The sequence below is a fragment of the Salmo salar genome, chromosome 10, assembly GCF_965601325.2.
Source record: "Salmo salar chromosome 10, fSalSal1, whole genome shotgun sequence".
Classification (NCBI taxonomy): Eukaryota; Metazoa; Chordata; class Actinopteri; order Salmoniformes; family Salmonidae; genus Salmo; species Salmo salar.
Window position 1 is genome coordinate 28,291,401 of NC_138300.1, and position 22,463 is coordinate 28,313,863.

At 42.0% G+C, this 22,463-nt stretch overlaps 1 protein-coding gene across 7 annotated transcripts in view; it reads right to left on the reverse strand.

Moving 5' to 3' along the window:
- Window positions 1-1,644: 1,644 nt before the first annotated feature.
- Window positions 1,645-22,463, reverse strand: part of si:dkey-21p1.3 (uncharacterized) — a 28,697-nt gene continuing 7,878 nt past the window's right edge. For 3 of the 7 annotated variants that reach the window (XM_082956866.1, XM_014216673.3, XM_082956868.1), the window contains 56 exons: window positions 21,214-21,321; window positions 21,055-21,108; window positions 20,672-20,725; window positions 20,403-20,447; window positions 20,213-20,266; window positions 20,062-20,106; window positions 19,908-19,961; window positions 19,780-19,824; window positions 19,637-19,690; window positions 19,397-19,441; window positions 19,231-19,284; window positions 19,068-19,112; window positions 18,721-18,777; window positions 18,431-18,538; window positions 18,258-18,311; window positions 18,110-18,163; window positions 17,942-17,986; window positions 17,694-17,747; window positions 17,472-17,516; window positions 17,274-17,327; window positions 17,124-17,177; window positions 15,842-15,895; window positions 15,690-15,743; window positions 15,509-15,562; window positions 15,337-15,381; window positions 15,195-15,239; window positions 10,194-10,301; window positions 10,030-10,083; window positions 9,863-9,916; window positions 9,633-9,686; window positions 9,436-9,543; window positions 9,269-9,322; window positions 9,034-9,141; window positions 8,855-8,908; window positions 8,716-8,769; window positions 8,494-8,547; window positions 8,335-8,388; window positions 8,139-8,246; window positions 7,982-8,035; window positions 7,274-7,327; window positions 7,064-7,117; window positions 6,902-6,955; window positions 6,748-6,801; window positions 6,562-6,615; window positions 6,393-6,446; window positions 6,227-6,280; window positions 6,087-6,140; window positions 5,909-5,962; window positions 5,775-5,792; window positions 5,630-5,692; window positions 5,437-5,511; window positions 3,604-3,748; window positions 3,344-3,450; window positions 3,052-3,132; window positions 2,755-2,964; window positions 1,645-2,521 (listed from right to left, as the gene is read on the reverse strand). In XM_082956866.1, coding sequence (XP_082812992.1) covers window positions 2,372-2,521; window positions 2,755-2,964; window positions 3,052-3,132; window positions 3,344-3,450; window positions 3,604-3,748; window positions 5,437-5,511; window positions 5,630-5,692; window positions 5,775-5,792; window positions 5,909-5,962; window positions 6,087-6,140; window positions 6,227-6,280; window positions 6,393-6,446; window positions 6,562-6,615; window positions 6,748-6,801; window positions 6,902-6,955; window positions 7,064-7,117; window positions 7,274-7,327; window positions 7,982-8,035; window positions 8,139-8,246; window positions 8,335-8,388; window positions 8,494-8,547; window positions 8,716-8,769; window positions 8,855-8,908; window positions 9,034-9,141; window positions 9,269-9,322; window positions 9,436-9,543; window positions 9,633-9,686; window positions 9,863-9,916; window positions 10,030-10,083; window positions 10,194-10,301; window positions 15,195-15,239; window positions 15,337-15,381; window positions 15,509-15,562; window positions 15,690-15,743; window positions 15,842-15,895; window positions 17,124-17,177; window positions 17,274-17,327; window positions 17,472-17,516; window positions 17,694-17,747; window positions 17,942-17,986; window positions 18,110-18,163; window positions 18,258-18,311; window positions 18,431-18,538; window positions 18,721-18,777; window positions 19,068-19,112; window positions 19,231-19,284; window positions 19,397-19,441; window positions 19,637-19,690; window positions 19,780-19,824; window positions 19,908-19,961; window positions 20,062-20,106; window positions 20,213-20,266; window positions 20,403-20,447; window positions 20,672-20,725; window positions 21,055-21,108; window positions 21,214-21,321 — 3,687 coding nt within the window. In that variant the 3' untranslated portion in view covers window positions 1,645-2,371. Of the gene's footprint in view, window positions 2,522-2,754; window positions 2,965-3,051; window positions 3,133-3,343; window positions 3,451-3,603; window positions 3,749-5,436; window positions 5,512-5,629; window positions 5,693-5,774; window positions 5,793-5,908; window positions 5,963-6,086; window positions 6,141-6,226; window positions 6,281-6,392; window positions 6,447-6,561; window positions 6,616-6,747; window positions 6,802-6,901; window positions 6,956-7,063; window positions 7,118-7,269; window positions 7,328-7,981; window positions 8,036-8,138; window positions 8,247-8,334; window positions 8,389-8,493; window positions 8,548-8,715; window positions 8,770-8,854; window positions 8,909-9,033; window positions 9,142-9,268; window positions 9,323-9,435; window positions 9,544-9,632; window positions 9,687-9,862; window positions 9,917-10,029; window positions 10,084-10,193; window positions 10,302-15,194; window positions 15,240-15,336; window positions 15,382-15,508; window positions 15,563-15,689; window positions 15,744-15,841; window positions 15,896-17,123; window positions 17,178-17,273; window positions 17,328-17,471; window positions 17,517-17,693; window positions 17,748-17,941; window positions 17,987-18,109; window positions 18,164-18,257; window positions 18,312-18,430; window positions 18,539-18,720; window positions 18,778-19,067; window positions 19,113-19,230; window positions 19,285-19,396; window positions 19,442-19,636; window positions 19,691-19,779; window positions 19,825-19,907; window positions 19,962-20,061; window positions 20,107-20,212; window positions 20,267-20,402; window positions 20,448-20,671; window positions 20,726-21,054; window positions 21,109-21,213; window positions 21,322-22,463 lie in introns of those variants that run through there. The other 4 variants (XM_082956869.1, XM_082956870.1, XM_082956867.1 and 1 more) reach the window with 3 other exon arrangements.

The window sequence follows — 22,463 nt, forward strand, 5'->3', positions numbered from 1 at the left end:
GTTAGCTAGGTTAGGGGAAGGGTTAGCCAACATGCTAAGTAGTTGCAAAGTAGCTAATTAGCTAAAATGCTAAAGATGTCCGTGATGAGATTCGAACATGCAACCTTTGGGATGCTAGACGTTGCGTTACGCTACCATGTAGCCTTTAGACTGGATATAGTTCTACAGATAACAACTGACCTTTGAATGCTGTTGAAAAATAATTTTATAAGAAATTTAAAAACTTTGTAATGAACTGGGCAACAGGACAGGTCAGGGAAGTTCCATGAGGCGCTTAGTCATTTGAGAGTCATTGAAGACTGTTCTTGAGAAACAAATGTAACCACTATAAAGACATGACTAATGAGAAACAGCTGCTGGGGTTTAAGCAAGTGCCACTGTACAACCATTCAAACACACCCATGACTGAATGACTGTACTTGGGGTTAATCCAGGTTATCTTCACTCAGAATTTAAACAGGTTTGACCATTGACTATATGGAAATAAAACAATGACATTTGAGAGCTCAACCCATGACCTAAGAATTGCACCATCTATATCCTGATAATGTCACCCCACATAGATCATTCTTACTCATAAGCATAAACACTTTCCAACTGTTCAACCACCTCTGTTGCATTTAGCTCTGACACATGTTAATCAAGCTTAATTCTGGCACCATTAGTGTGGATCTCTCCATTGCAAGGGTTCTCTCCATTGCTGCCCTCTCCACCCATCCCATCCAGGTCTGAAATGGTCGGCATCTTAGGTAAAGCGCTGCGGCAGCGCAGGACACTGTCATCCCCAGCATACTAAAATGCTAAAGTTGTCCATGACGAGATTCGAACATGCAACCTTTGGGATGCTAGGCATATGCGTTATATATAATTTTTGCCTTATTAAGTAAGCTTCTGTCTTATGTAACCATACCAAATGTAACATATAATACTAATGTCACATTCCTGGATTTACGTTTACTATATTACGTTTAATCTGTGAGACCACGCTGGTATAATGGTAATCATGTGCTATAGCGTGGTGAATTAAATCTGTCTACATGGTTTTCGAGCTATTCGGGAAATTACATTTTATTTTCCGTGCCAAGCATGTAAGAAACCTCAGTCAGAAGACAAACTGATACTGTCCTCCATAGCTTTAGGCAAAATATCACCAAAGTTATGTTGACCATGGAGAATGGTGAGAGAGAACATTGATAACAGAATGTTACACAACAGTCTTTGTAAACTACAGTATATAACCTGTCAGAAATGTCCAGTTGATCAACTACTAGCCCATGTTAGTTAGATTATGCTAATCAGCTATTTAAACCTTGTAGTTGTCATGGCCAGATTGTGCCCATGGGGTCCTTGACCCCCAGGGAGACCACATTGATTTTGTCAGGTATCATATGAACACACGAGACATGGCGTAATGTGTAGAATTGCAGGAAATGAGTTTAAAAATGGCAGCCTAGGAAATGTGTGTGACCGGACCTTCTGAAATAGTAGTTGAGTTCCCCTGATCTAAAGGCATGGTAGTAGGAGAGGATGAGTAATGGGGAAGTGCCACCACAAGAGAAAACATATTCCTACACATGATAAGTCCTCAATGTATGAATGTGTAACCTACTGCACATGCTCTGTATGAACAACAGTTAGGAACAGTTTTATCCAGCATGGGTTTAATGTCCTGCAAATGATGTTCTGTAATAAATACAGCAGCCTACTACAACAGTTTTCCATCATCTTACGAAAACCATTTATATAATTTATTGCACATATTTCGGTTAATTCCATTTGTGACAACAGGGTGTACTACTGTTTACTGCATTTGAGGTATAAACCATAAAATGTGTGCTAAAGTTATTGTAAAGTAAACTGAAGTGACATTTCAAATGTTTCAATTTATAACAATTTGAAGTTTAGACCATCCAGATATTGGTGTTCATCAAGACTTCAGGTATTAGTCGACAGGCATAAAAAACAAGACATCAGATAATAGCAAAGACATACTTACAAAGCTTAACAATTAAACAAAACATCCACATTTATCTAATATGAAGCATATATACACACAGTACATCACTAAGAAAAATAAATCATTCAAAAAAATTGAAATGCGGGAGATACAAACAACACAACAGCTTTATATTTTTCTTTATAAAAGACACATATGATAACAAGATTAACAAATAACTCTAAAATACATATTTTATTATATAGCTCTAGTTTTTTATCACAATTACACAAATGCTACAGCGATCACACAACATGATGATATCTCTTTCTTTTGTCCTGAAGAGGAATTCCAACCAAATGTTCTTGACCCATACACTGGTCAGAGCTTGCTGCTTCTGGGAGAAACAGCTGCTTCTCTATGGATAAACTGAGACTACAAAAAGCACAAAGGTCCCAGGACAGCTCTGAGTTCTGTGTCCCAGTGGTCTCCCCTTCCCTCCATACTAACATCCCTGAGGGGCAGCAGCTCCATGTCCCCTCTGTGGATCTCTGTGCTTCCCCTCACTCGTACCTCCACCTCCACCTGAGTGACAAACATGGGAAAACAAGCTGAAAATACCTGGCTGTCATTACAGGACACAACATTGTTCTCACATTGCACAGTAGCCCTGTAGGCCCTTATATTGGTCTTGACTGACATCAAGTGGCCAGGCTGTGAATTACAATGGTTGTGTAGAATGAGTTGTACTGTAGCTGACATAAAACAACAAATGTACTAGGTGTGTATAAAGGGTTACATTGTTCTTTGGGTCTTACTTCACAACCATTCCTCGATACTGTCATATAGCTTGAACCAATCTCCCCACCAGAGTCTCCCAGAAAGTGAAGAACCCTGTTTGTTGCATTTTTCCTGATTTCTCTACTATTGTGGTTAAACGGGCAGGCGATGGACAGGTGCTGAGAGGCAGAATGGCTGTGTAACCGTAGAAATCGGAGCTGGACCACATCAAGACCAGCATACTCAGACTACAGTAGGGGAGAGAGAAATTATTTGGAGCAGTTACAGTAATGCAGTTGTAGATGAATTCTAAATGTAACATGCATTTGTCTTACCTTATAGCCACCATCAAGCTGGCTAAACCACTGGATATACTTTTTTGACATGTTTTTTTCGGGTTCCCATTTTCCTATTATCTATAGAAAGATAAACCACAACATGCCTTTTCAAAATGAAAACAATACGTGTAAGTGAGAAATGATGTGACCCATAATTGATGCTCACTAGAAAGCCTTCCTTCCTTCTGCTCAGGAGAGAGGCAAAGTTGTAGATACATCATTCATACTCAGATATTCTGTGCAACCACTTGCCCCAGTATCCTGACTGATGTCAGGACCAGCTACTTACCTGTGACTGGACAGGAGGTATACAGGTCATCCCTCCTGCGGTGAAGTTACAGAAGACTTGCACGGCATCAAATGGGCAGCCCTGGTTAGGGTCCATGTAGAAGTGTCCTGGAAACATCTGACTTTGTTAGTTTTACAAAACACATTACTGGACAAATGACTCTAGCTGTAAAAAGGATGAGAGGAGGTTGGCTTCACTAGATCTGTTGCCTACATCAGCTCAGTGTTCAGTCTAACTGCTACCTGCTGAGCTCTACTCACCATCCTGCAGGTGTGGGCGAATCAGCCCCAGCTCATGGCAGGTGGTTGCAGGGCTGTCTTTGGTGCCCTGAGGCCAGCTGATGGAGCTGCTTGGGTTCTGGTCAGGCAGTAAGGTAAGCGTTCTCCTGGTCATGGCCCGAGTTTGCTGGGAAAACAGGGCCATCCAAAAACCGACTCACATTAGGAGGTTTTACTAATAAATAAAGACTGATACATCATCAAATCAAATCACATTTTATTTGTCACATGCTTCGTAAACAACAGGTGTAGACTAACAGTGAAATTATTACTTATGGGCCCTTCCCAACAATGTAGAGAGAGAAAAAAGAGAAATAATAGAAAAGTAAAATACATAATAATACAAGTAATAATAAATACACAATGAGTGAAGATAACTTGGCTACATACACAGGGTACCAGTACCGAGTCGATGTGCAGGGGTACAAAGTAATTGAGGTAGATATGTAGATATAACTAGGAATAAAGTGACAGATGATAAACAGTAGCAGCAGCGTATGTGATGAAACAAAAAAGTTAGTGCAAAAAGGGTAAATACAGATAGACCAGGCAGCTATTTGGTTAACTATTTCATTAACTATTTAGCAGTCTTAGGGTTTCGGGGTAGAAGCTATTCAGGGTCCAGACTTGGTGAATTGGTGCCGTGCAGTTGCATAGAAAACAGTCTATGACTTGAGTGGCTGGAGTCTTGGACAATTTTTTGCGCCTTCCTCTGACACCGCCTGGTATAGAGGTCCTGGAGGCCGGGAGGTCAGCCCCAGTGATGTACTGGGCTGTACGCACTACCCTCTGTAGCGCCTTGTGGTCGGATGCCAAGCAGTTGCCTAACCAAGCGGTGATGCAGCCAGACAAGATGCTCTCAGTGGTGCAGCTGCTGAACGTTTTCAGGATCTGAGGGCCAATGCCAAATATTTTAAGCCTTTGTGTTGGTGTGTGTGGACCATGATAGGTTCTTAGTGATGTGGACACCGAGGAACTTGAAGCTCTCTCGACCACTAAAGCCCCATCGATGTGAATGGGGACATGCTCTGCCCTCCATTTCCTGTAGTCCACGATCAGCTCCTTTGTCTTGCTGACGTTGAGGGAAAGGTTGATGTTCGTCGGTGATCATGCCTACCACCATCGTGTCGTCGGCAAACGTAATGATGGTGTTGGAGTTGTGCATGGCCACGCAGTCGTTGATGAACAGGGAGTACAGGAGGGGACTAAGCAGGCACGCACACGTGTTGATGGTCAGCGTGGCGGATGTGTTGTACAAACTGGGTTAGGGAGAGGTTGAAAATGTCAGTGAAGACACGTGCCAGCTGGTCAGTGCATGCTCTGAGTACGCGTACTGGTAATCTGTCTGGCCCTGCGGCCTTGTGAATGTTAACCTGTTTAAAGTTTCTACTCATATTGGCTATGGAGAGTGTGATCACACAGTCGATCTTAGTCCTGTATTGACGCTTTGCCTGTTTGATGGTTCGTCGGAGGGCGTAGCAGGATTTTTTTGTAAGCATCCAGATTAGTGTCCTGCTCCTTGAAAGCGGCAGTTCTAGCCTTTTAGCTCAGAACGGATGTTGCCTGTAATCCCATGGTTGGGATATGTACATACTATCACTGTGAGGATGACGTCGTCGATGCACTTATTAATGAAGCCGGTGACTGATGTAATAAACTCCTCAATGCCATCGGATGAATCCCAGAACAAGTTATGTGCAGGAGTGCAGGTTATACAATTGTTTTGAGGAAACATTTAGTGTGGACTGTGGTGTATGATTCCTCCATTTTACAGTATAATAAAGAGGTATAGATTACAATAAATGAGGTACCAACTTTTTTGGATCCTCTTCTTTTACCAAGGGCTCCAGGTCGCCTGTTTCTTGGACGGCCAGGAGGACCTGGTTTTCCCTGTGACATAAATGGGGGCTTGCATTTACATGGGATCCATTATGTACTGTACTCTGCATTCTGGATGATTAAGTTACTGTTACTAATTTGGATCATAAGACACAATAATTCTACGTACTGGTTGTCCACGCGCACCTTTCAGTCCCTTAACTCCAGGCATTCCTTGTATCCCCTTCATTCCCTGCGAAGAGCATGGTGGATTTAGAAGGAAACCATGTAAATATACCCAACAATAGACATTAGAATGCTAAATGGTTACTTACCCTATTTCCAAAGAGACCCTGTAAAATAAAACAAACACAATTTACCAAACAAGACTTCAAAATGTCATAATTTTAGCAAACTTATACTGGAATAGACTCTAAGAAGGTTTGTGAAATATGGACAAAATACGTACAGGTAGACCAGGGAAGCCATTTTTCCCAGGTGGACCACGAGGACCAATGTCTCCCTATAAATTACCAATACATTGACATAAACTGATAATACATTTGTGCTGATACTGTTGTGCAACGTGTATCAGGATATGATTCCTTTAAAACAATGAATATGGAAAAGAGATACCACCAGCTAACCTGTATGCCTTTTGGACCTAGCCGCCCTTTATTCCCCGGCAGTCCTGGATTCCCCTAAAAGAAAACAGACTGAAGAGTCATCTGCTCTCTAAATATGAGGTGTGGTTCATTGATTTCCAAATATATTCCAAATGACCTACTTTGATTCCACGCGGTCCAATATGTCCCTGCAGGCCTCTGCCGCCAACCTGACCCTGAGAGATAAAATATATAAAGGAGCGATGATGTGACCACAGAAAACTAATACTGTTGTTTTACTCTATAACATACTGTAGGTGATATTGAGTGTTGAGACATATACAGCACCTTTGATCCATGCTGGCCAAACTTCCCCTTTGCTCCTCCAAACCCTGGAATACCCTATGCAAAATAGCAATATCAGAGTGCTTAGTTATCAAGCATAAGAAAAAACGTTCGAGAATATAGACAGGGATTTATAACCATGAACGTAAAGGTTTCACATGTATTGGTTTACCCTTGGCCCCATTGGCCCTGCAGGTCCTCGTTTTCCTTTTGATCCAAGATTACCCTTGACAAAACATTGGTGGAAGGTTCTGAATGTAAACCATGGCAAAATAAAGATGTTTGGCCAAATAGCTCTTGTTGTATTTCTATGTACATGCACTGTTGGATATCTCAATTAGTCAAACACAGGTCGTACCTTTGACCCTGGTGCTCCTTGACCACCACTCAATCCAGGTTGTCCACTTTGACCCTGTGACATTAATCATTAGAGTAGGGATGCATCAAGTTCCAACATACTGTGTACTTATACAGCCTTAAAAACACTATGCTTAAGTCTGTATTTCACTCACCATCTTCCCTGGTAGACCAGGCCTCCCAGGGGTTCCTCTGTAACCAATATCACCCTGGAGACAAATAGAATCAAAGGAAGATCTATTAGACAATATGTCCTGGGGCTACTGATTGACAAATATATATATTAAGGTTATGCTTGGGAACCAGACAATGCTTACATTATCTCCTTCATTTCCTTCAACCCCCAGCAATCCATCCAAACCAGCAAGTCCCTGAGATAACAACCAAAACAAGAGATAGAAAAGACAATGTAACAAACACATCAATAGGATCAACATCATCATAACACATTATGTTGTATTTTCTGTGATATGATCATGCAGATGCGAATGGGTGGCAGAGTCAGTATGCACTATAGGGATACTTGCTGGCTTTCCAGATCTTCCAACTGGTCCATCCGGTCCCAAAGGGCCTTCTTCTCCCTATAAGCAAGAGGAGGAAAATGTGGCACAGAAGAAAAGTTCAAATTGAACTATTGACTCTTCGCTTCAGTACATTGTGGGGGAAATCATTGTGGGCAGTGTTGGGGAGTAACAGATTACATGTAATCAGTTACATGTAATCTGATTGCAAAAAACTGTAGCTGTAATCATTTACGTTACCAGATAAAATAATGTAATCAGATTAAAGATACTTTAAAAAAACTAGATGATAACTTCTTGGATTACATGTTAAATTCAAAAAGGATGTTTGTAAAAAAATACATTATGACACCTTTCTGTTTTCTCAAGGACATTCAATTCAGCATTGAAAAAGGGGCAAGTTTAAGTTTGTTCCACCTGAGCAAGTCTGAAAATAAGTCAGACTACTATGATGGCACACCAAATGTGTTTGATGGGTGCCTTTTGTCTTCTTCTAATTCCTTAAAGGGGAAAGTAATCCAAAAGTAACTGAAAGTAATCAGACTGCATTACTGAGTTTGGGTCATTCAAACTTCATTACTGATTACAATTTTACAGGTAACTAGTAACTTTAATGGATTACATTTAGAAAGTAACCTACCCAACCCTGATTGTGGCAAAAGGGTTTGGTAGAGTGTAGAGCAAGCATTAAAAGAAGGAACTGATTAAACTCACTGGTTCGCCTCTAACTCCCCTGCCTCCCCTCTTTCCTGGGCTGCCATGCAATCCCTTCATCAAAGATAAATGAGAAAATCAGGTCAGACAAAACCACTTTATATGAAGAGTGTGATATTTCAAGAGGGATTGTGTACTGCATGACACAACCTCTCACCTTTGGCCCTTCTATTCCTTTAACACCTTTCTCTCCAGTGGCACCAGCAGGCCCAGGTCTGCCTTTACCTCCTGGAGACCCGGTGAACCCCCTCTTTCCCAATGTCCCCTGTGTACAAACATCCACAAAACATATTAAAACTTTAATCAAACAGCAGCTAGTAAACTCTGTATTAAATCAAAATGAAATATCCCACCATTTTGCCTCCTGCTCCAGACTCTCCTTTCTTCCCCCTTGGACCTTGCAATCCCTGAGAACAACATATAGGAAGGAGAAGGAGAGTAGATGTGGAGGCTAAAACGATGAGAAAAAAGTAGAATTGTTATTTATTTAAAAGTTGCAGAGCAAAACATACCACGTCTCCTTTGACACCGCCAGTCCCAGTCTTTCCCCTCTCCCCATACTCTCCCTGGGATCAAACACAAATTGTATTAAAATTGCATCATGGTAACTCAAATCCATATAAACTGGTTAAACAATGTGAATTATTCAACATCCTTAAGGTATCTGGATAAGAGCGTATGCTAAATGACTAACATGGTCATGTAAATGTAACAGATTGAATGGTGCATTACACCTTAAGTCCACCAAGTCCACTTTTTCCATCGACTCCTCTTTTTCCTGGTAAACCCTGCAATGACAGGACATTAAGTGTCCTATTATGTATTCTCAGGTTAAATTAACTCTAAATAGTGTGCCTTGAAATCCATCCTTACAGTTGGTCCTTTTGGTCCAACTAAGCCTGTTGGCCCAAACCTTCCAGGAGGCCCCTATAACATCAGAGAGAACACACCAGTCAGACACTCATTCCCAACCCTGAACATCGTTCTCAGCAACATTTCAGCTTCATACTGTACTGTATATTTACAAATTGTGGTACCATAACAACACTTACTGTGGTTCCGGGGAGCCCCTTCTCTCCCTTGGCCCGGCCTCTTCCGGTGTTGCCCCCTGGTCCGTAGCGCCCAGCGAGACCTGTAGGGCCTCTGATGCCTGGCTGGCCCTGTCAAGACACATCCACATCATCAGGAGACACAGAAATAAGGCAGGAATCTCATCTCATTTCAATCAAATGTATGGATTTATGTGGGGTTGAAACAAATTCCCTTGTTTGATGGTTTGTGACTCACCTTTAGTCCTGAAGCTCCTTCTTTCCCTCTGTCCCCTGATGGCCCTAAGTATCCCTGTGAGTCAGAGGACACCAGCATTAGCTCCTTTTTAAAGATATACTGTCAACTCACAGGAGACTGATTCTGAGCCATCACAATCACATTTCTAGAAAAAACACAACACCTACTTCTTTCCCCAGTGGGCCCTTTGGTCCTTGTTGACCTTGGTTGCCTCTGTCTCCCTGGATCCCTTTTCCACCTCTTTCCCCCTGAGCGCCCATCTTCCCCTTCTCACCCTAAGATATTCAAATTTCATATTGATCCTTTTGTCAGTTGAATATCACAGTTATTGTCAACCATGATTAATAAATCCTGTGATACTCACCGGTAACCCCTTCAGTCCTGGTGGCCCCATTGGCCCCCACAATCCAGTTGGGCCCTAAAGCACAGCAACACTTGTCCCTTCTTATGCAATCATTGTCTTTACCCATTGAGGATCAATGGATTTACATCAGACTCTTTAGTCAAAAATGTTATGCCTGTATTTTGGATTACCAAATCTAGATTTAGAATTAATAGAATGACTAAATAATCAATACAGTATAATCAATCTACCTCCTCACCATCGACACCAGCAACTCCCTTCTGTCCGATAGCTCCTCTGGACCCCTGCACAAACACAGGATATTTCACAGGATATTAGAAAAATACACTGGATACAGTTGATGCCCCATTGACATGGATAATGACAGAATATACAGTAGTATAGAGTATAGTTGTACCTTATCCCCTTTGTCTGCCACTGGCCCAATGCCTCCTTGTGGTCCATCTTTACCCTAGAATTTAAGGACATTCACAATGTGAAGACATCAAAATGAAAGAAAATGTAAATCGCCCCACAATCGTTGAGAATACAGCAATCAATAAAATCATCAAGGTAACTTACTGGGTAACCTACAACTCCACGGGGCCCAACTGATCCTGGGGGACCCTTGTCCCCTGGTGGCCCTTGGTGGCCCACCTCACCCCATGGTCCTATATTGCCTGCTATGCCCTGTATAAATGAGATCAATACACACCATTTAAGAACATCCAGTACTTAACACGACATGCTCTAGTCTAGTGCTAAAACCAGGGTGTTTGGTGACTTTAGACGATGTAGTAAACTACCGGTCAAAAGTTTAGAACACCTACTAATTCAAGGGTTTTTCTTAATTTTACTATTTTCTACATTGTAAAATAATAGTGAAGACATCAAAACTATGAAATAACACATGGAATAATGTAGTAAGCAAAAAAGTGTTAAACAAATCAAAATATATTTTATATTTGAGATTCTTCAAAGTAGCCACCCTTTGCCTTGATGACACCTTTGCACACTCTTGGCATTCTCTCAACCAGCTTCACCTGGAATGCTTTTCCAACAGTCTTGAAGGAGTTCCCACATATGCCATCTCAATTTGGTTGAGGTCAGGGGATTGTGGAGGCCAGGTCATTTGATGCAGTTCTCCATTACTCTCCTTCTAGGTAAAATAGCCCTTACACAGCCTGGAGGTGTGTTGGATCATTATCCTGTTGAAAAACATATGATAGTCCCACTAAGCCCAAAACAGATGGGATGGCATATCGCTGTACAATGCTGTGGTAGCCATGCTGGTTAAGTGTGCCTTGAATTCTAAATAAATCACAGACAGTGTCACCAGCAAAGCACCCCCACAACATCACACCTCCTCCTCCATGCTTTACGGTGGGAAATACACATGCAGAGATCATCCGTTCACCCACACCGTGTCTCACAAAGACACGGCGGTTGGAACCAAAAATGTCCAAATTGGACTCCAGACCACAGGACAAATTTCCATTGCTTGTGTTTCTTGACCCAAGCAAGTCTTTTCTTCTTATTGGTGTCCTTAAGTAGTGGTTTCTTTGCAGCAATTCGATCAAGAAGGCCTGATTCACACAGTCTCTGAACAGTTGATGTCAAGATGTGTCTGTTACTTGAACTCTGTGAAGCATTTATTTAGGCTGCAATTTCTGAGGCTGGTAACTCTAATGAATGTATCCTCTGCAGCAGAGACAACTCTGGGTCTTCCATTCCTGTGGCGGTCCTCATGAGAGCCAGTTTCATCATAGCACTTGATGGTTTTTGCAACTGTTCGGAGAAACTTTCCGGATTGACTGACCTTCATGTCTTAAAGTAATGATGGACTGTCATTTCTCTTTACTTATTTGAGGTGTTCTTGCTATAATATGTACTTGGTCTTTTACGAAATAGGGCCCCCCTACCTTGTCACAACACAACTGATTGGCTCAAAAGCATTAAGAAGGAAAGAAATTCCACAAATAAACTTTTAAGAAAGCACACCTGTTCACTGAAATGCATTCCAGGTGACTACCTCATGAAGCTGGTTGAGAGAATGCCAAGAGTGTGCAAAGCTGTCATTAAGGCAAAGGGTGGCTATTTGAAGAATATCAAATATAACATATTTTGATTTGTTTAACACTTTTTTGGTTACTACATGATTCCATTGTGTTATTTCATAGTTTTGAGGTCTTCACTATTATTATAGAATGTAGAAAATAGTAAAAATAAAGAAAAACCCTTGAATGAGTAGGTGTTCTAAAACTTTTGACCGGAAGTGTAAATATTCAGGATTACTGGTACAGTTGAAGTCGGAAGTTTACATACACAGCCAAATACATTTAAACTCAGTTTTTCACAATTCCTGACATTTAATCCTAGTAAAAATTCCCTGTCTTAGGTCAGTTAGGATCACCACTTTATTTTAATAATGTGAAATGTCAGAATAATAGTAAAGAGAATGATTTATTTCAGCTTTAATTTCTTTCATCACATTCCCAATGGGTCAGAAGTTTACATACACTCAATTAGTATTTGGTAGCATTGCCTTTAAATTGCTTAACTTGGGTCAAACGTTTTGGGTAGCCTTCCACGAGCTTCTCACAATAAGTTGGGTGAATGTTGGCCCATACCTCCTGACAGAGCTGGTGCAACTGAGTCAGGTTTGTAGGCCTCTTTGCTCGCACACACTTTTTAAGTTCTGCCCACAAATTTTCTATAGGATTGAGGTCAGGGCTTTGTGATAGCCACTCTAATACCTTGACCTTGTTTTCCTTAAGCCATTTTGCCACGACTTTGGAAGTGTGCTTGGGGTCATTGCCCATTTGGAAGACCCATTTGTGACCAAGCTTTAACTTCCTGACTGATGTCTTGAGATGTTGCTTCAATATATCCACATCATTTTCCTGCCTCATGATGCCATCTATTTTGTGAAGTGCACCAGTCCCTCCAGCAGCAAAGCACCCACACAATATGATGCTGCCACCCCCGTGCTTCACTGTTGGGATGGTGTTCTTTGGCTTGCAGGCCTCCCCATTTTTCCTCCAAACATAAAGATGGTCATTATGGCCAAACAGTTCCATTTTTGTTTCATCAGACCAGAGGACATTTCTCCAAAAAGTACGATCTTTGTCCCCATGTGCAGTTGCAAACCGTAGTCTGGCTTTTTTATGGCGGTTTTGGAGCAGTGGCTTCTTCCTTGCTGAGTGGCCTTTCAGGTTATGTCGATATAGGACTCGTTTTACTGTGGATATAGATACTTTTGTATCTGTTTCCTCCAGCATCTTCACAAGGTCTTTTGCTGTTGTTTTGGGATTGATTTGCACTTTTCGCACCAAAGTACGTTCATCTCTAGGAGACAGAACGCGTCTCCTTCCTGAGCGCTATGATGGCTGCGTGGTCCCATGGTGTTTATACTTGCCTACTATTGTTTGTACTGATGAACGTGGTACCTTCAGGCATTTGGAAATTGCTTGCAAGGATGAACCAGACTTGTGGAGATCTTCAGTTTTTTTCTGAGGTCTTGGCTGATTTCATTTGATTTCCCCATGATGTCAAGCAAAGAGGCACTGAGTTTGAAGGTAGGCCTTAAAATACATCCACAGGTACACCTCCAATTGACTCAAATGATGTCAATTAGCCTAACAGAAGCTTCTAAAGCCATGACATCATTTTCTGGAAATTTCCAAGCTGTTTAAAGGCACAGTCAACTTAGTGTATGTACATTTCTGACCCACTGGAATTGTGATACAATGAATTATAAGTTAAATAATCTGTCTGTAAACAATTGTTGGAAAAACTACTTGTGTCATGCACAAAGTAGATGTCCTACCCGACTTTCCAAAACCATAGTTTGTTAAGAAGAAATTTGTGGAGTGGTTGAAAAATGTGTTTTAATGACTCCAACCTAAGTGTATGTAAACTTCTGACTTCAACTGTATATACACAACCGTTCAAAAGTTTGGGGTCACTTTGAAATGTCCTTGTTTTTCATAAAAACATACATGAAATTAGTTGCAAAATGAATAGGAAATATAGTCAAGATGTTGACAAGGTTATAAATAATGATTTTTAATTGAAATAATAATTGAAGGACACAAACTTTGCTTTCATCAAAGAATCCTCAATTTGCAGCAATTACAGCCTTGCAGACCTTTGGCATTCTAGTTGTCAATTTGTTGAGGTAATCTGAAGAGATTTCACCCCATGCTTCCTGAAACACCTCCCGCAAGTTGGATTGTTTGATGGACACGTCTTACGTACCATATGGTCAAGCTGCTCCCACAACAGCTCAATAGGGTTGAGATCCAGTGACTGTGCTGGCCACTCCATTATAGACAGAACACCAGCTGACTGCTTCTTCCCTAAATAGTTATTGCATAGTTTGGAGCTGTGCTTTGGGTCATTGTCCTGTTGTTGGAGGAAATTGGCTCCAATTAAGCGCCGTCCACAGGGTATGGCATGGCTTTACAAAATGGAGTGATAGCCTTCCATCTTCAAGATTCCTTTTACCCTTTACAAATCTCCCACTTTACCACCACAAAGCACCCCCAGACCATCACATTGCCTCCACCGTGCTTGACAGATGGCATCAAGCGCTCATCCAGCATCTTAAAAAATTTTCTGCGTCTTACAAATGTTCTTCTTTGTGATCTGAACACCTCAAACTTAGATTCGTCTGTCCTTAACACTTTTTTCCAATCTTCCTCTTTCCAGTGTCTGTGTTCTTTTGACCATCTTAATCTTTTCTTTTTATTGGCCAGTCTGAGATATGGCTTTTTCTTTTCAAATCTGCCTAGAAGGCCAGCATCCCGGAGTCGCCTCTTCACTGTAGACGTTGAGACTGGTGTTTTGCAGGTGATATTTAATGAAGCTGCCAGTTGAGGACTTGTGAGGCGTCTGTTTCTCAAACTAGACACTCTAATGTACTTGTCCTCTTGCTCAGTTGTGCACCGGGGCCTCCCACTCCTCTTTCTATTCTGGTTAGAGCCAGTTTGCGCTGTTCTGTGAAGGGAGTAGTACACAGCGTACAAGATCTTCAGTTTCTTGGCAATTTCTCGCATGGAATAGCCTTCATTTCTCAGAACAAGAATAGACTGATGAGTTTCAGAAGAAAGTTCTTTGTTTCTGGCCATTTGAACCTGTAATTGAACTCACAAATGCTGATGCGCCAGATACTCAACTAGTCTAAAGAAGGCCAGTTTTATTGCTTCTTTAATCAGAACAACAGTTTTCAGCTGTGCTAACATAATTGCAAAATGGTTTTCTAATGATCAATTAGCCTTTTAAAATGATAAACTTGGATTAGCTAACACAATGTGCCATTGGAACACAGGAGTGATGGTTGCTGATAATGGGCCTCTGTACGCCTATGTAGGTATTCCATAAATAAATCCGCCATTTCCAGCTACAATAGTCATTAACAATGTCGACACTGTATTTCTGATCAATTTGATGTTATTTTAATGGACAAAAAATGTGTTTTTCTTTCAAAAACAAGGACGGTCGTGTATACTTTTGAACGGTCGTGTATATAAAAAAAAAAATGTCCCCTGTTACAATGACTAAAATGTGGTGTAGTCTTACAGGAGCTCCTCTGTATCCCTGTATCCCTGTCAATCCCTGCACGCCCTGAAACACAATGTGAGAAGATGTCCATGAGTCTCCATGTAGATTCAGTCAGACACACTTTACAAAGCTCTGAGAATAGAACTAATTTGACACTTACTGGACTTCCGCGTTTCCCCTTCGAACCTTCTTGACCTCTGTTTCCCTTCAGAAATCCACATATCAGTAAGCTATGTCCACACTACAGTATTACTAAACAGTTTATAACTCCTTTATTGCTTTATGGGAAACAATTTTCAATGTTTTGTATTTTAGGAGGTCCATTTCAGTACCTTCAGGCCAGGATTTCCCAGAAGGCCATTCGGACCCTCTTTACCTTTGGCACCCTATGTAAATGATGGTAAAACAAACTGACAAAAGAAATTGTGCTGATACACTGACAAACACAACTGCTTTGTCAGACATAGCTAAGTAAAAGAGTTAGAGAATGTTTATGGGGTAATGTGGGCTTACCCTGACTCCTGGCTTTCCTGGCTTACCAGTGATCCCTCTACCACTAGAATCCCCCTGTTGACAAATAATATCACCATGCTTGGTCAGTATGATCATTTTGTCATCGCCTGTTGTAAATGAGTGTGTATAGCTAAGAACAGTACAATACTCACACTCTTCCCAACTGGACCTTGAATCCCTGGTGCCCCAGTCTTCCCCACCATTCCCTATGAAATCATATATAAATATACACTACATGACCAAAGGTATGTGGACCCCTGCTCGTCGAATATCTCATTCCAAAATCATGGCCATTATTATGGAGTTGGTCCCCCCTTTGCTGCTATATCAGCCTCCACTCTTCTGTGAAAGCTTTCCACTAGATGTTGGAACATTGCTGCGGGGACTTGCTTCCATTCAGCCACAAGCGCATTAGTGAGGTTGGACACTGATTATGGGTGATTAGGCCTGGCTCGCTGTCGGCGTGCCAATTCATCCCAAAGGTGTTCGATGGGGTTGAGGTCAGGGCTCTGTGCAGGCCAGTCAAGTTCTTCCCCACAATCTCAACAAAACATTTCTGTATGGACCTCGCTTTGTGCACGGGGGCATTGTCATGCTTTAACAGGAAAGGTGCCTTCCCAAAAAAGTTGAAAGCACAGAATCGTCTAGAATATCATTGTATGCTGTAGCATTAAGATTTCCCTTCACTGGAACTAAGGGGCCTAGCCTGAACCATGAAAATCAGACCCAGACCATTATTCCTCCTCCACCAAACTTTTATAGTTAGTACTATGCATTTGGGCAGGTGGCGTCACTTCAGAGAACGCGTTTCCACTGCTCTAGAGTCCAATGGTGGCGAGCTTTACACCAATCCAGCCGATGCTTGGCATTGCGCATGGTGATCTTAGGCTTGTGTGCGGCTGCACGGCCATGGAAACCCATTTCATGAAGCTCCAGCGAACAGTTCTTGTGTTGACGTTGCTTTCAGAGGCAGTTTGGAACTCGGTAGTGAGTGTTGCAACCGAGGACAGACAATTTTTACACGCTACGAACTTCAGCACTCAGTGGTCCCGTTCTGTGAGCTTGTGTGGCTTACCATTTCGCGGCTGAGCCATTGTTGCTCTTAGATGTTTCCACTTCATAATAACAGCACTTACAGTTGACCGGGGCAGCTCTAGTAGGGCAGACATTTGACGATCTGACTTGTTGCAACTGAACTCTTCAGTAAGGCCATTCTTCTGTCAATGTTTGTCTATGGAGATTGCATGGCTGTGTGCTCGATTTTATACACCTGTCAGCAACGGGTGGGGCTGAAATAGTTGAATCCACTAATTTGAAGGGGTGTCCGCATACTTTTGTATATATAGTGTATCACAACTGCAAGGTCTAGTAGTCCCAAAAAACGACCAAAAAGTCAACAATAGAAAATAATAATTGAAGTTGTAGAATACCTACCCTTAGTCCAGTAGATCCAGTATCCCCGTCAGATGCAGTTCCTCCGATGGGTCCCTAGAGGACAGGGATCATGGTCAAACCACACCTGTGAGTGAATTAAACACAGGACCATCTCTGGCACAGGACACATACAGTACGATGGGATCTTACCGGGGGTCCATGTGTTCCATCCAGTCCCCTACCTCCTAGATAGCCTTGAAGTCCCTGAGTGGAGAAAGACAATTGTTCTGTTTTCATGTTCTCTTCCATTGCACTTTTCTGAACTCTGGCCCTCTTAGTAATATGTGCATGTGGAGGTGTGGCAAGGAGTGAAAATAACTACATCCTGAAATAAAATAGTAGTTTTACCTTCAGCCCTTTCAGTCCAATGACTCCTGGAATTCCAGTCCTCCCCTGTGTGATTCAAATCCAAGTGTTAGATGAAAACAAGACCTCAAACATACTGACCGGTCTCAATATATACCATGTTATAGCATCAGATCTGTTCTTCAATGGTGTGAGGGCATTTCTCTCTACTGATGATGGCAGAAAACTGTATAGACAGAATAAGAAGTGTAGGTACTTAGGAACCTTAATACCGGGTTCTCCTTCAGCTCCTCTCTCTCCTGACTTCCCCATCTCTCCCTGTGGTCAGGACAGACACATCAAGCCACAGTAAAACTGGTAGTCACATCTAAAATCAGAAATCTGTGATCATGTTTACTTGAAACAAGTCAAAAATAGTATTTCACCACTGTATGATGGATGAAAGTGAATAATTCCTTGACCTTGATCATTCTGAGTTGTCTCGTAAATGAAGACATGCTATTTCCACTTACAAAAGGCCCTGGCAAACCGGCAAATCCTACTCGACCTTCTCGCCCCTAAGAAACCAACAAACAACAGCATCAGTACATCTCTTACTGGATTGGTACGCACCACTGAGATCAAAACAATGTTACAAGAAAGTGGCAGATAGCTACAGAAATTGCAAGCTCTTCTAGTACCTTATCGCCTCTTGGTCCAACAATGCCTGGCCCACCACTAAGACCTCTGTCACCCTGCAAAGACAGATAGCCTGATGTTTAAATACAATAGTCAATCTGGATAAGTACTGTACAAGGTATGTTAGCTCCACCTCCAGACTGCTCTTACCTTTTGCCCATCTTTTCCCTGCTTCCCATTCTCCCCAATGATTCCATCATAACCCTGAAGAAACAGATAGGTAAAGTACCATTACATCAGGATATGGTGATCTGAACAGGTGTAATGATATTCCATTCCATTACAGTACTGTGCAGTGACCAGATTAATGAGGTTCTACTTACTGTGGTTCCAGGAAATCCAGGGGGCCCCATTGGTCCAACATTACCTAGCTGCCCCGATGCTCCTCCTCTGCCTTTGAAGCCTCTTTTACCTGGAGGCCCGGGTCGACCCTGCCCATCAGGGAGGACAAGTAAATTAATGCACAGTGAAGGGATGGAAGGAGGTCAATTGCTAACAGATGCAAGCAAATACACAGAACTGTCATGTCTGACAGAAGAGTAGGGTCACATAAAATGAAGCAACTTGTATACTGTATGTAGTAATGTTAGCCATGTGCATAATGTCCACTCACCTGGTCCCCTTTAAATCCTGGGTCACCCTTGTCACTTCTCTTAGATGCTTTGATCCCCTACAGGTGGAAGGTGAACATGGACAGACAGACAAACAAAGACAGCTACACGGTTAGTACTAGGCGATTGGATATGAAGGGGAATATGAATTAGTAAGAAAATCCGTACAGAACTTTTTCAGAGTAAGTAAAGTTTCAGGGACAGGAAGAAACGACTACTGTATCATGGAATTTTTACTTTGTGGGACAAAACTACATGTCCTTATAGTGTTAACATGATTACTGTTAAATACTTAAGACTTAGATATCAACTCAATACAAAATAAAGAAATTGCTTTAAGTAATCTTACTGGGTCACCTGAGGGTCCAGTTTTTCCTGGTTTGCCATTGGCTCCCTGATAAGAGGGAAAAAACAGAGGCCAAGTTTGTGAATTACTTTTTCAGTATAATTGGTTTAATAAAATACATTGCTTTGAGTTTTCAACTCTTACGTGTACATTAATGTGTGCTTACGTGAAGCCCAGAGAGTCCTGATTCTCCTATATTCCCCTCATCACCTGCGTCCCCCTGTTTAAAAACATGAAGGATTGCGTAAGATTGTAGATTACAAGTTCAATTTATGGAAATATTCATCATAAATGCTTTAAAAATAAATTCTTCAGCCTTGATTGATACTCACGGGATCCCCTTTCGGACCTGTAGGCCCATCTGCACCTGTTTTTCCCTGTGGACACATTCAAAACCTATTGATCCTCTACATTCATTGTAAATCCAGATAATAAATGTGAATTGATCATCTACAATGATTTTCAGATGGTCTATGATCACTGGCACAGATGTATGTATTGTGCATATTCTCTTGTGAGTAAATGTAGTATGATCAAATCAATGAGAGTGAGAAAAAAACATATGATTCTACCTGAGGTCCACGAACGCCAGGGAATCCAACAATCCCATCAGGACCTGGCTCTCCCTGGAATGAGACACAATAATATGAATTGTGGACAAGTACATTTACCTGGATGTCAATTCAGCTTTCAATTCAGGAAGATGAATTCTCACCTGAGGCCTGAGTGGTCCCCTTAGGCCTCGCTCACCTGGTTGGCCCTAATGACAGACAGAGAGATTAGACAGGGCTGTTGACACATGTGGCTCAATACCTACAATATCATGCTCAAATGTGTCCTTACTGGTGGTCCATTGACTCCTGGTACCCCCTTTGGCCCTCTTGGCCCCATTTTGCCCTGAAAAGGAGATGTATAGGTTCATATAAGCAGCTTGGGTGACTTGGTTGACATTCATTTCAGAGCATGATCCAATTGAGAGTGAAGCAGAATAACTTACAGGAGGGCCTGGCGATCCAACAAAACCAATGCCACCGATGTCTCCCTTAATAACAGAAAATACTCTCTCAAGACAGTGCAGACATTTTTCAGAAGACAGGTAAATAACTGTGTTGTAACTGTTTTAATATACAGAGAGCCATGAGACTCACAGGAGGTCCAGATGTTCCCGGGTAGCCCAGTTGTCCTCTGGTTCCAGGTATTCCCTACACAGCATGAAAGGAACCACTTAAATACTCAACATACTTCAACATGTTCATACTTAACATGAGGGTTCAGTATCAAACAGCTGATGTACCATATCTGATGAAATAGCAATATTCAAAGGTAGGTAGTACTCACTATGTATCCAGTGATCCCTATGAGCCCTCGGTTTCCTTTATTCCCCTGACAACAACAAAGACACAAGTTAGAATTCATGTTGAAACACATTATGAACTTCAAATGAATCCCTCAATGTGTGATTGGGTTGTTCACTGAACTGAACCGATATCAATCTGGGATTAGTTGGAATGAAAATTAGCATTCACAGCAGAGCTCCGGAACCAGTGATGAAAAAGACTCAAGTGTGAGAACATTTAGTTCCATGAAAACAAGACACTCAGTCTGACCTTGTCTCCTTTCCGTCCTCTGTTTCCCTGGGGTCCTGGTTCCCCTTCATAACCCTTAACAATACACAGAATTACTGTTACAAACAATTGGTGGCAAGACATACTGGTATGAATGTCTAGCCTACAAAACATTTCTTAATTGGGCCTTGCAGGGATTTATTGCACAACCAATCGATGGAAAGCTTGACGGCATATACTACAGCTGGCAGTGCTGAAATTTCCAGTCACGATGAAACTTTCATGGTCAGAGTACAGTAATACGTTTTCTCTGCTTAAAACATTTACTTTGAGTGTCTGTCATCTGTCCACTGATATCTAATGTGTTTCTATTGATCTAACTAAGATATAATCTACATAACGTTAGAAGTCCTAGCCATTCTTACCCACTCACCCAGCTCCCCTTTGCTGCCCTTCTCTCCTCTGTAACCCTGGAGACCCTGTTAGTACAAGTAGAGAGCTCTGTCAACAACACTGACACTGGAACAGTCTCTATTGATGTATAACACATGAAAACTCTTCACTCTTTGTACAATGTGTCCTACCTGTTCCCCAGGTGGTCCTGCAGGGCCATCATCAGAATTTATACCATCAATCCCATCACTCCCAGTTCTTCCTGGAGGCCCGGGCATCCCTGGTGGTCCAGGACCACCCTGGAATACAGACACGGACGGCATAAGATGAAGAATTTAGTCTCAGTGTGCTCAATCCTATAGCCAATGATAATGGCAGACAACATGCAGCCCAAGGGCCATGAGAAGTCCAATTCAAGACTGAAAGCAACCATCACAATTATTTTATTAAATTGTATTTACATTTTAGTCATTTAGCAGACACTCTTATCCAGAGCAACTTACAGTAGTGAATGCATACATTTCATTTCATGCATTTATTATTTATTTATTTTTAAAAAATTGTACTGGCCCCCCATGGGAATCAAACCCACAACCCTGGCGTTGCACACACCATGCTGGCATTGCAAACACCATGCTCTACCAACTGAGCCACAGGAAAGCATAGTAGTTAATGATCAATGGCCAGTATAGATTTCAGTAGGTGGCAATTGACCACAATGCTGGCCCTTGGAAATGTAAAGCTTCCCCTCATTGGTTAGCTGACAAGTAGCCTCGCATGACAGGCTTCCAAGTTCTTCTAGCCAGGACGCAGAACAAATGCGAGGGTACAGCGTCTCGTCTGGCTACACAAGACTAGCAGATAATGATCAAAACCCCGATAGCGGTGTTGTGTACAATCAGAACAACCGCTTTCTGCACTTTCTGTGTCATAGCTGAGGTAACACTGTGGTGAAAGTGGTTCCTTCAGTGTGTCAGCTGGGTTCACTGGCAATCAGATGTGGACAGCTTGCCCAGTCTGCTGCATTGTGTAGCGCCACTATTGACACCGTCTGTCTGGGACAGCTTTGCATTACTGGGCTTCACAGCAGTAGCAGTGTGCCAGGGCAAAAAGAGCAACACTTAGCGGTGATGCATTTCAGACGCACGGCCATTGAAAAAGAGCTCAAGTGCTAAGGTGCTGTTAACACTTATATTAATGATGCCCTGGGCACTCACTGGAAATGCTCATATCCATGAATGTGCTGCTGCTTCACAAACAGAAGTGCTGAAAGCAAAATCAGTATGTGGTTTTTGGGCTCAGATCTCCAATGAATGCTAATGAGAGCACTGCGTTGACCTGTTGCCTGAAGTGGGTGTTGCTATGATACTGTGGAGTCTGGAAGCAGTCATCTGACTCATCTAACAGCATCCTGTGATCCTATTTCAGTGTTGTTAACATT